Source organism: Pediculus humanus, genomic scaffold, assembly GCF_000006295.1.
Source record: "Pediculus humanus corporis 1103172108298 genomic scaffold, whole genome shotgun sequence".
Taxonomy (NCBI): Eukaryota; Metazoa; Arthropoda; class Insecta; order Psocodea; family Pediculidae; genus Pediculus; species Pediculus humanus.
This window is the reverse complement of record NW_002987867.1, coordinates 127,874-141,394: the sequence shown is the minus strand read 5'-3', so window position 1 is coordinate 141,394 and position 13,521 is coordinate 127,874. Positions and strand designations below refer to the sequence as shown.

Below are 13,521 nucleotides of genomic sequence, written 5' to 3'. Positions count from 1 at the left end.
AACCTTTGCACAAAATATCTTCAATTAGACGAAAGAAATTTCACTGTTGGGATTATCGTAGGATAGTCGCAGAAAGATCAAATGTTTCTCATTTATCTGAATATGAATTCACTCTAACATGAATACTGTATTAAATTATGTATGTATATATACATGTGTAATTATGGGAGGCAAGACCGAAAGTGATACCTCAGGAATGCCTCCCACATGGTTGAGAGGAGTATCCCAATTGGGTGGAGTGGATCTCTGCAGCTGCCCATGCCAGAGGGGAATCTGCTCTCACCTTTGCAAGTTCGGATCTGATGATTTCGGCTGTGAGAGAAGGGTTGAGGTTGAGGCTGAAATGGGAGTCATACTCCTGCGACTGCCCCTACTCCCCAGGAAAAAGTGCAGCAAAGCACATCCAGGAGTTTTAGTTGGGTAGTGACTTCGTCTGAGTCCCCCAACATTATTCCTGCTACCGGGTGGGGAGAGGTTAGTGCGAAATGCTTCATTTCTCCTGGGTTAACAAAAAAAAATTTCAAACGTTAAATAATAATAATAATAATAATTTATTTTTTTTTTATTAGAATCTATAAAATTTATAGCAATTAAAAATATTATTTTTTGTGTCAATAATAATAAAAATAATAATAATTATTCTGAATGTCTCTAATTCCTCTGTCCAGACAGCTTAATATCAAGGATCAAGGACATGAGTTGGTACCGGGAGGCAGGAAAATCACCCATATGCTGTATATGGATGACTTAAAAATTTATGCAAAAAATGAAGAGGAGTTAAATAAAATGCTTAAGACGATACAAACTTTTTCCTCCGACATCAACATGAAATTTGGTCTAGAAAAATGTGCAAAAGTTAATACTGTCAGTGGAAAGTTAAAACAAAAGGAAAATATAGAAGACTCAGAAGAAGAACTTATTAAAGAACTGGACCCTGGATCAACATACAAATATCTGGGGATTGAAGAAAATTTTGGGGTAGCCAACAAAGAAATTAAACCTCAATTAAAGAAAGAATATTTTAAAAGATTGAGGCTTATATTACAGTCGGAACTGAGTGGAAGAAATAAGTTACCATAACACCATCGGCACACTAGCAGTTCCAGTAATAGAATACAGTTTTGGCCTTGTCGAATGGACAAAAGGAGAAATCATGCACCTGGACCGAAGAACAAGGAAAATATTAACTATGAATGGTGCATTACATCCAAAAGCTGATGTGGATAGATTATATGTCAGCAGGAAAGATGGAGGAAGAGGATTACGACAAATAGAAGCGGCATACCAGAATGCCATAATTGGAAAAGGGAAAATACATAGAATCCCATCAAGAGGACCCTATCTTAGCCCAAGTTATACATATATTACAATAAAAATTACAAAAAAAGGAGTACTGAAAAGGGCAAAACAAATCGTCCAAGAAAATAAAGAAAACGAGATAATGGAAGAAGGGCAACTTTCAACTTATGAAAGCAAAGCCCAATCTCAGAAGAAATTATGTCAATATCTCCATTGGAGTATATGCCGAGAATATGGAATGGATGGATTACCCAAGGAGTGGTAAAACCTTATTCCAAGCCCGGTGGACAGTAGGTCCATGCAGAGTTCTGTACGATCAACAAATCCACACTGACAGAACTGTGCCAGCTAACAAACCGAATATCATTCTCAGACATAATGCGAAAAAATGGTGTAAGTTAATTGAAGTATTCGAAGAACCGAAGAGGAGAAAAACACCACAGCCAAAGAAGCAGACAAAAGGCTGAAATATAGAAATTTGGAAGATGTAACGTTCACAGGACATTAGGGAATCAGAAGAACTTCTCCCGTTGTGTCTTGCTTCCTTTTATATGTGGAACTCATTGTTATTATTATGTTTCTATGAAACGAATAACTATGGTTGTAAACAAATAGAAGAATAAGTTTCTAGAAGCTTCTTTTTCATAATAAACACTTGGTAACCATAGTTCTAATGTTATTATTTATAAATAAAATAAAATTATGAACATTTGCTCTCGTGATCACAACAATATATATTCTTAGTCTTATTAAATATTTACAAAAAATAATTTTGCTTTAAAGTATAGTTATTTTATAATTTAAATTTTATTCCTTTTAATACATAAGTTAAACATGAAAAATATGTGATTTTTTTTTCTGACCAATCACGAGTAAGAATGGCGTGCGCCATTATTTTCTCATTATGTATACAAAGCACGCCATTGGTTAAAAATTGTATTGAAAATTGCATATACTCTAAATGCAAGGCGTTGAAGCGAAACGAAACTATCGAAAAATTGAGACCTCCTGAATATTATGTTTTACTGATACTCGAAGCCAATTTTTCACTCATTTTTCTTGATTTTTTTTCGTCCGCCTTACTTTTTTGAGTTATGCAATTTGTCGTGTTTTCACGTATTGCCAGTTGCATAACCAAAATTTTTAAGGATTTTTGAATTTTTTCGATTTTTTCCGTCCGCCTTACTTTTTTGAGTTATGCAATTTGTCGGGTTTCGCGTACTGCCAGTTGCATAACCCAAATTTGTATAAAAATTTCTTTTAAGTTTTTTTTTTATGGGAATAAATGAATGATATAACCAAACATGCATGGTGGGAAAAAAAAAAAACAAATTTTATTTTTTTTTTAAATAATATATTTGAGAGAATAAATACATATATTACTATATTATTATTATTATTATTATTATTATTATTATTATTATTATTATTATCCACCATTAAACACGACAAGGCTACTTGTCGGGGTTTTTAAGTATTTATCCGAGGTTTCTACCCGATTCCTTAGGGACAAATACTCGAATTTCGGTGGTGCCACTTATTATAAGATAGCACCACATCAATTCTTGAAGGTCTTCCTGAGTCCATCTTTATTCGATGGGAACGATTTGTCTCCTGAACTGGGCTCCGGTGACTAACATCTTTGGAGTGGCCAGGGTCAGAAGCAGTGAAATTCACATTCTCGTCGAGCTGCCTCAGGTCGACCGTAGAACAAGATTTTGTTTTTGGTTCTTACTTTGTCTTGTTCTCATTTTTTTTTTTTTTTTTTTTTTTTTTGCTCTTTTTTTTAAGCCAACAGCACGTGGCGTTCTCAAACGGTCACCCATCCAAGTTTGCACCACGCCCGATGCTGCTTAACTTCGGTGATCGTACGGGAACCGGTGTGACTAGCACGGTATGGCCGTTGACTTATTATTATTATTATTATTATTATTATTATTATTATGTTCACCATTAAACACGACAAGGGTCTTATTTGTCGGGGTTTTTAAGCATTTATCCCAGGTTTCTACCCGATTCCTTAGGGACAAATACTCGAATATCGGTGGTGCTATTTATAATATTTTCCGAAGAATGTGGGCCGTCCCATATAGTGCGATTTCCTGGATGATTTCTTCTTCTTTTAGGTTCTTCATAATCTTCTTTAAATTTCCTTTTATTGAATGTGGCATGGCTCCCAATGCTCCCACAATTGACCGGAATCGTTTCAGTTTTTGTTCCCCACATCCTGGCTATTTCAATTTCCAAATTTCTATATTTCAGCCTTTTGTCTGCTTCTTTGGCTGTCTGGTGTTTTTTTCTGCCGGCACGGATACCTCAATTAATTTACACCATTTTTCCCCATTATGCCTGAGTATGATATCCGGTTTGTTAGCTGGCACAGTTCTATCAGTGTGGATTTGTTGATCATATAGAACTGTGCATGAACCTACTGTCGTAACCGGTCTTGGAATGTGGCCGTACCACTCCTTGGGTAATCCATCCATTCCATATTCCCGGCAGATATTCCAGTGAAGATTGTGCCTCTCCAAATATTCATGTTTTGCCAATATCGTACAACCTGAAATTAAATGATCGATGGTTTCCGATATATATTATTATTATTATTATAAGGAGTTTATTCCATTGATTTAAAATAAAAATTCCATTAATCCGGTTTTTTTTCTATTCTCCCCACCATTATTTTTTTTTATTTTTAAATTTGGTCGTTATTAATAATTTGATTTTTTGTTTCACAATTGAAAACTAGTTTTCAAGGTATCTTTAACAGGTATAAATTTTTTTTGTAATTTGACCTTGCAATTTTTTTTTTGTTTTCTTTCTTTCTAATTGAAAAACGTTGATTCAGTTGATTCGGTTAAATTTTAAATTATATTAATGACGATAATAATAATAATATTTTTAAAAAAATTAACCGCGATGAAATCAAATCTAAAAAAAAAAAAAAATGTTTAAGTTATCGTTATTAATTCCATCAAAATTTAATTAAAGGTATAATTTATAAATATGAACTTTGAACCTTTGTTAATAATGATACGCACGTATTTATTTTTTTTTAAGATAACATAAAACTGCGCAAGAACAACAACGTAAATAATAAAAGTCATATATCTGAGTTTAATATCAGATAATTATTGAATCATTTCGTGTTTGTACAAATTTTTACGACAACAACAACAACAACCAAAAAGACACAAAATGGATGAAAATATTTTAACAGGACCGGAATTAGATGATAATAATTTTAAAGAGAAAACCGTTACCGAATATTTATTCAATTCATTAAAATCACATCCGAAAGATTCAATTATTCAGGTAAGTTAAACAATAAATTTTATTATTATTATTATCGCAGTGAATAATATGTAAAAAAAATTGAATTTAGATCGATGCGAGTACGGGTGAAAAAATAACGTGTTGGAATTATTTGAAAAAATGTTTACAATTCGGAGAAGGTTTGGTGAAAAATATGGGAGTTAAAAATGGCGACGTTGTTTGTTTGGCTTGTCAAAATAGCATAAATAGTATTATTGCTTCCGTTGGTACATTTTTTTCGGGGGGCATAGCAGCACCCATTGATCATAATTCCAAACCGGGTAAGTTTGTTTTTAATTGATTCAAACGATAGTGATGATGATGTTGATGATGATGATGATGGTGTCGATGGTGATGATGGTGATGATGATGATGATGATGACCATAAAATTTTCCATTTCAGTCGAAATGCAATATTTACTCAACCTTTTAAAACCAAAATACATAATTTGCGAAAATGAAAAAGCTCAAGAGATAAACAACAATTTAAAACAAATCAATTTGGATTGTAAAATAATCGTCTTAGACACAAAAGTAAGAAAAATTTTTTTTTACAAAATTTTATCCAGAGGTGGAATTAAGCTCGTGACGTCACAAAAAAACGTTATGATTTTTTTAGGTATCGGATTCGAATTTTTATTCTATGAAAGACGTGTCAATTGAAAATGTCGATGTCGATTCATACGTACCTAGAAAAGTCGGCGATAATAAAAAAGATATTTTTGTCATTTGTTGTTCCAGCGGATCAACTGGATATCCAAAAGGTGTCGCATTATCCCATCATTCTCTTTTGTATAACGTGCAAACTTTAAAGCAAGTATTCCATCATCCATTCCCTCCGTTTTTTGTCTTTTTCCTTAAATTTTTCTTTTCTTTTTCTTCTCCAGGAAATTCGGATCACAATTTTTATCAAAAAAATTATTATTCACATCTCCGTTATTTTGGATATCAAATTTCATTTTAACGATAATGTCTTGCGTTTTTGGACAAACTAGAATAGTTCCAAAATCTACAAATACAATACATTATTTGGAAAGCATTGAAAAATATCAGGTTCGTTTTTTCCAGTTTATACAGTTAAAAAAATAAAATTTTATTTACTTTTTTTTTCGTTCCAGCCTGAATTCACGGCTTTTTCACCGTCTTCCCTATTATTTTTAGTAGATCATCCAGATTTTGATAAATTCAATTTGAAAAGTTTAAAATTAATTTTTGTCGGTGGTTCTCTTTTGGGATCGAATTTACTTGATAAAATTAAGGTATTTTCGGTTTGCATCGTCATCTCATCCTGAAACGAATAAATTTTAATTATTTTAAATATGATTTTAGTCAAAGTGGAAAAATGTTCACATACTCCAGGGTTACGGTATGACAGAATTTGGTGGAGGAATCACAAGTCCAAATTTTGGAAACGCCACGTCTTCCGTTGGAGAAGTTTTACCCAATACTTCAATAAAAGTAATTCTGTGAAACATTTCCTGTTTCCTGTTGATCATAAACTCACAATTTGGAAAACCTCTTTCAGATTGTGGATCCATCATCGGGTAAAATTCTCGGTCCGAATGAAATCGGAGAATGTAGAGTTAAAGCCGACAGAGTTATGATTGGATATTACAACAATGAAAAAGCAACCAAAGAATCTTTCGACGATGATGGTTGGTTTAAAACTGGAGATTTGATGTATTACGATGATAATAAATTGTTATACGTTGTCGGAAGAATCAAAGAAACCGTTAAATATCAAAATTATCAAGTAATAAAACATTTCGTGTCAAACTTCTTCTTTTTGTCTCTCTCCTAAAAGAAAAGAAATTAATATTATTATTATTATTTTCAGATATCTTTAGCGGAAATAGAAAATTTTATAATATCTTTACCGGGAGTAAAAGATGCTGCGATAGTACCCATTCCTCATGGACCAAATCATCATTTAAAAGCGGTTGTTGTTAAAAGTTCAGGTTCTAATATATCTGAAAATGACGTCATCGAAGCTGTAAAAAGTAAATTTTTTTATTCAGTCATAATCTGTTGAGCGGTGTCACGATGATAATAATAATATTGTTTTCCAGATAATTTTTCTGAATACAAACATTTAAGAGAAGGCGTTGAATTTTCCGATTCTCTTCCAAGAACGGAAACAGGAAAATTAAGACGTTGGCAACTTTTGAAGTCACATGATCCTAATCTATCTAAAACTAATTAAAAATATATATACATATAATGATTTAAAAAATAAAAAGAAAATATGCTTTTCCAGACGTTTATCTGAACGTTTAAAATTTTCCTAAAATAAATATCAAAAATCAATAAAAAATTATTAAACTGTTTAATAAGATTTATTTTTAAAAAAATTATTTTAATATCATGCGACATTAAACGATTTATACTTATGTTTATAACACGAAAAGTTTACAATGAAGGACTCAAAAATTGAAAAATGGCCTCCATTCAAAAATACGTTCAACATCGCATTTCTAAGCCATACAATCACGTGTTCTGCAACTTATATTTTATTATCATTTTTTTCAACGTCGGATGATTTTTCAGGTGACGAGGGCGAAGTCAAATTTTTTATTTGAGTCGATGATTCAATACTTAAAGTTCCTTCATCTTTATGCTCGATGATGGGCTCTAACTCGTGCATCAACGATCTTCTTCCTAAATCTATATCATCGGAACACGGTGAAACATGAGCATGAGATACAGCTGGCACGGGTATTGCGGCACTTGGCATCGTGGGATCTGGAGTTATGAGTCCAAGTTCTTCTTTTTCTGACGAAGAACTCGATTCGTCAACAAAATTACAACTATATATTATCATTGGTTCTAATTTGGAATCGTTCACTTTGATATTTGATTCGTCGCTGTTGTCAACTTTGGATAATGAGTCTTTCGTAGACGGCGGCAAACCTTTTATTATTTTTTCAATTTCGTTATTTTTAATATCTTTGTCAACGTAAGAAACAAAATTGGCCGTTATTGTAGCTGGTTGTAAGGGAGTTATCGCATTAACCGGAAGTGATGATGGTAATAATGCAGTCATCGGTTTACCACTATCAAAAACGGAAGATTCGGAATTTATCGATGTCCCTGGATCATTTAAAAAATTAAAATTTTTAACTTCGGACAATATTTTAACGGATTCCATTTCCGATGAATCTGCAGGTGGCATTATCGTTTTTAAATTCGTACATAAATCCGAAGATTGATAATATTGTTGATTTATGTCTTTTTCGGACGTTACTTTAACATCAAAACGATTAAATTTTGAATTGGGTTCTTTTACTACCGATGCCACTTTGACTGACGGTACAAAAGCAGTCGAATTTTCCGGTGCGAAAATATGAGGTACCGGTGAGCCATTTTGTACGATAACTTTAGCAGAATGAGTTTCTCCCGTTAACACATGACTTGGAGATATTTCTTTTCTGAAGAAAAATTTTATTGGGTTAATAAAATGGTTGATTTAATGCCCCGCATACCTTATGTTTAATAATTTTTTTTTTCTTACTTATCGAAAGCTTGTGGAATGATACCAATTGCAATCTTTGCTTCTTTTTTTTTATGATAATCCACGAATCGTGACGGATCGGCATCTAGTATGGTATCACCAGGTTGTTTGGCAAAAGGATCGTTTTTGCAAATGTTTGACAAAACGTAAGACGGACTGTGATGTGGAACCGTTGATTTGTTATCGGATTCGTTTGGCAAACTGACTTCCTTGTTAGAAATATCCAAATCGGACATGGCGAATATCTCAAGTTGAAATTCGTTACAAGGTACACTTTCCCTGACAAAAGAAGACCGACTTTGACCCATTGAATGTGATGTAGAACTCAGCCTTGAAGTACTCTTGTTTCCTCTTCTACTTCTTAAAGATGCCGAGCTTCCCAAATGAATCACCTAATCGAATTATTTTTAAATATTTAAAAAGTCAAAGTTCACGTTGATAATATAAAAGCATACCTCTTCTTTGGAGCTGCGTTTTTGGTGAAAAATTTTACTCAGAAGATTAAGAACGGAACTTTTTCCTTTACTGGACATCGTAGACGGCTCCGATCCAGAATTATTTTCTCTACTGGGACGAAGTGAGAGTCTTTGAATTTTCATCGGATGTGTTTCTCCTCTTTGAACACTTGGATGCTCTGATGAAATCTAAAAAAGCAAATAATACTTTTTAAAAAAAAAATTTTTAATTTAAAAGAAAAGAGAAAAATGTTTTTTTACATACAATTTCTTCGATGTTCATTTTAGATCCTTCTTTTTCTTCTAAAACCGTATCCAAGGGCATAAATTCAGCTTGATGCGAAGGAACTTCAACTTCTTCAGCGGAATGTTGAGGTGGACCTGTATGGTACTGTTTAGCGGCTGCTGTATAAGGTAACTCAACTGGAAAAACTTCATCCCAATATTGATCTTTCAACATTTCCGGATGCTCCTGATGCATTTCATCAACTATGACGTAGGATATCTGTAAAATTTCAATAATAAATTATCCAATCATTAATTTTTATATCAAACAAAACGTTTAATTAAATTAATACGTACTTGTAAATTTCTATCTAGTAACCAATTTAATTCAAAATCGTCGTCATCTTCTCCGAAAGGATTTACTAAAGATTCAGCAACTTTAAGCCACCCCATGTAAAAAAAAAACTACAAAAAAAAAAAAACGATAAGTAATTAATAATGTAAAACTTTTTTGTGAATCTCTTGTTAAAAAATTCTGACCTGAAGAAAAGTGAAAACTGGTAGAAATAAATCGATTTGATGTTTTGCATATCCTTTACTCGGATCCAAATATTGATTACCCATCAGGGTTGATAGGAAAAAGACGTACACCGCCAATGTCACTACCTGCAACCACCCACCTAATGACAAAATCAGTTAATCTCAAAATTTAAAACACAAATTAAAGTAAAAATTTCAGTTTTTATGCCGAAGGAAAAAAAAAAAAAAGAAAAATCACTCAAAATCTTGAAAAACTCATTTGGGTACTCACTTGGGTATAAACCAACGGAATACTAATCCAATCATAATTTAACATTCCACCACAACCACCTCTGAATATATTTAATTCATCAATGAGAGTCTTCAATGCAAAATCATCTTTAACTCTATTTTCCTTTCTTGCTCTTGTCACGATTCCTCCGGCCCACACCAAAGGCATCCAGTACCTGAAAATAAACGTACCTAAGATTAAAAATAATTCAATTAAGCAAAATTATATCAAAATTAATTACTTGGTGTGAGGGGTTTTGTGTTCTAAATCCTCAAAAATTTTTTTTTCACCAGGTAACATCCATCCAGCTTCAACAACGTGTTCAAGCGTGGGAAATCTTTTTTTAACACGTGGACTTATCATTCTTAAAGTGAGTAATAGACTTAAGTTAACGTAACGCATAATAGTTCTTCGCATAATTCTTCCGCGATCATCCTAAAAAAATTGAAAAAGTCACGATGAGAAAAACAAAATGCAAACAAAAAAAAAGATAAAATTTAAAACTTTTACCTGTCCATGAACCAAAGAACTGACAAAAAGAGCTAAATTATCCGGCCATGGTAAACATAAATACTGATCCCACCATCTTTTTATCACGAGGGATACATAAAAGCCGAGAACGAAAGAAACTGGTATTAAATCGCCATAAACTTGACAATGAAGCGACATTTTTTCAAAAAGCCTAAAATTAATAAAATATTAAATTAAAATTTTTTTTTTACAACCCTAAAACCTTAAAACACAATTCGATACATATATATATATAATAACTTACTTACGTTCTTTGTTCACTGTTTAAAAGAAATCTATATGTTCCACTCAAACTAAAATACAATATGGAGTAGACAACTAAATTTGGCCATAATAGTTTGTAAATGCTTCCTCTCCACCTACACCAATACAAAAATTATAAATTAACAAATGATTTCATTAAATGAAGGAAAAGAAATGGTTAATAATTACCTAAATAATAATTTCCAAAAACATCCGAATCCCGTGCAAGTAGCTACTTCTCCAGTATAAGTAACAGTCATGTTACGTGCATTTTGACAACCATTTATTATTATTACAAACTTATTATATACTTTTATAGTTTTACAATTATATATATATATATTTAGTTACTCAACTACCGCCATTTGTTTACAATTATATAAAATACGTTAAACATAATTATTAAACAACATAAAACGATTATATCTGGAAAAAGAAAGAAAAAAATTACATTAATTTTTAAACAAAGCAAAGAAGTTAAAGTCAAATTAAAAAAACAAAAAACAAACATAAATTTTTTTTTTTTATAAAAATAAATGAATTATTATTTACAATATATAATTCTTTTTCATTTCAATATTAATCCACGAAAAGATTTTTCTCGAATAAATAAATAAAAAACTTTAGATGTTTAAATTAATTTACTTTTTTTTATAGAAATATTTTTCAAAAAAAAATTTTTCTATAAGCCGTTACGTAAATATGAATTCACCGCCTTCTTCGAGTAAATTTTTTTTCGTTACGTAATAAAACGGAAATGGAAAACATGCAACATGTTCCTTACAAAGTAAATAACCGTTTTATTTACATTCGAAAAAATAACCGAAATCGAAACATTTTACAAAACGAAAAAACAAACACTTTTTTATTAAATTTTTTTTAAAAAACGATTTTATTGGCTAAAATATGACAAAATAATAATAATAATAATAATAATAATAATATGACAATGTTCACAATATACAAAAATTTGATTGATAAATAATATTAATAATAATAATAATAAATTTTTTTTTTTTTTTAAAATTAATTTAATTCGACAAAACTATTTTTTTTTTTTTAATAGCTCAATGAAAGCTATTATTATTTAATTATTATTATTATTATTTTTTTTAATAATATATATGAACTTAAATAACAACCAATTTAATATTTTCTTTTTTTGGGGGGGGAGAGGGAGGAGGAAGAGGGGAAAGGGGAGGGAGGGACAGTCAAAATCTGATTCGAATTTTAAAAAATATATATATATATATATATACATATATATATTTTTTTTACATTATTAATTTATTATTATTAATATTAATTAAATTTAGTGCAATTAATTATCACAAATATTTATATAAATATATGTGATAAAATATTTATTATTATTATTATTTTTTTTAAAACAAAGTTAAAAATTTTTGAATCGAATTAAAAAAAAAAAAATGGGGGGAAAATATTCTTAAAATTCTACGATTGTTTTTCATTTTCCTTTTTTTTTCTTCATGTAAATATTTTTTTTTCCTTCAAAAAATATGATTATTATTATTATTAATTTTTTTTTTATTTAAACACCTAAAATTAAATAAACTGTTAGATTTTATGATATTTAATATTAAAAAAAAAAAGGCTTAAAAAGGCTGTTTTTTTTTTTTTTTTTTTTTTTCAAAATAAATCAATAAATTTTTAATTACATTTAAATAACTTTGTTAAAAAATAATAATAATAATAAGAAAAACTAAATAGTTTTGTTATAATTAAAAAAAAAAATTACATTTAAATACATAATAAATTTATAAATAATTCTTTTGGTTTGACATGTTCAAAAGAACCACCTTATTATTATTATTATTATTATTATTATTATTAATTCTATGCAATTCATTTTTATGTGTGATAAAAAAAAAACAATTTTTTTTTTTTAGGAAGAGATATGTACCTACAACTCATTTATTTATTTATTTTTTATTTATTTCAAACTTCCTTAACTCAGATAAAAATATTTTTTTTTACAAAAAAATTTTTTTAAATTTCCTTTCATTTGAGTTTTAGGCATTCGATAACAAAATTGCACTTGAATTGCTTTCAGTTTTTTTTTTTTTTTTTTTTTTTTTATTTATGATACAGAGATAGGAACCCAAAAAAAAAAAAAATTACTTATTAATAATAATAATAATAATAATAAATAAATAAAAAAATGATTCATGGCACAAAATTTTTTTTTTTTTCTTTTTCTTACATAGTCTTAACTATGGTACCTTAAAATATATTAATTAATTTTTGGTACAATTTTTTTTTTTAAGTCAAAATTGTAATTGTTTTTGATTTAGGAAGTTTGTTTGTTTGTTTGTTTGTTTGTCGAATCATCATCATCAAAACAACCAAACGTAAAAAAGGATTACATAAGAAAAAAAAAAAATGAGTGACTGTCCATACAAAAAAAACATTAAAAATAATATAAATAATAAATAAACTTTAGAGCTTTTGTCAAATTACAACTAAATTGAACTTACTCAATTATGTTTAACTTATAATTTAAATAATAATTTTAAAATAAAAAAGTAATTTTTTTAAATCAAATATATATATATATATATAATAATATTAATTTAATAAACCAAGAAGACGTGGTAAGTTAGTTTTTTTTCTTTAATATATAAAAAAATACGTAAATTAATAAATTTGTCACGTGATAAAAGTCACTTAATTAAATTATATTATATAATATTATATACTAATACAAATAATAATAAAAAAAAACGAAAACATAATATAACAAAAAAAATTTTCCGTTTCGTTTTTAAAATGGTGCAATTTTCTTATTTCAATTAACCATATATATATATATTAATATATATTTAAAAATAATATATGAGGTAATATTGGCAATAATATAAATATTATTAACGATAATTATTAAAAAAACAAAAATTAAAAAAAAAAATTTAAAAACAATTTACATTTAATTTCAAAGTTTCTTTTGTTTAAATTTAAATTTACCCACTAAAATTATTAAATTATAAAAAAATTATTATTATTATTATTATTATTTATTTTATTATTAAACACAAAGAATACAAAATTTTTTATGTTAAAAAAAAAAATTTAAATAATAATAATAATATTAATAATAATTAAAAAAAAAA

At 28.9% G+C, this 13,521-nt stretch overlaps 2 protein-coding genes across 2 annotated transcripts; one reads left to right on the top strand and one right to left on the bottom strand.

The window, feature by feature from the left end:
- Nucleotides 1-4,497: 4,497 nt before the first annotated feature.
- Phum_PHUM561850 (firefly luciferase, putative) lies at nt 4,498-6,817 on the top strand (the record flags this gene model as incomplete). Its single annotated transcript, XM_002431902.1, has 10 exons — nt 4,498-4,614; nt 4,685-4,895; nt 5,018-5,148; nt 5,234-5,454; nt 5,502-5,667; nt 5,733-5,873; nt 5,950-6,072; nt 6,140-6,367; nt 6,452-6,614; nt 6,684-6,817. 10 exons carry the CDS (start codon nt 4,498-4,500, stop codon nt 6,815-6,817), a joined length of 1,635 nt encoding a protein of 544 aa, XP_002431947.1.
- Nucleotides 6,818-7,117: 300 nt separating this feature from the next.
- Nucleotides 7,118-10,650, bottom strand: Phum_PHUM561840 (Bestrophin-2, putative; the record flags this gene model as incomplete). Its single annotated transcript, XM_002431901.1, has 11 exons — nt 7,118-8,042; nt 8,126-8,517; nt 8,581-8,769; nt 8,846-9,085; nt 9,163-9,270; nt 9,346-9,471; nt 9,617-9,791; nt 9,858-10,051; nt 10,127-10,298; nt 10,396-10,506; nt 10,580-10,650. 11 exons carry the CDS (start codon nt 10,648-10,650, stop codon nt 7,118-7,120), a joined length of 2,703 nt encoding a protein of 900 aa, XP_002431946.1.
- Between the last annotated feature and the right edge of the window lie 2,871 nt (nt 10,651-13,521).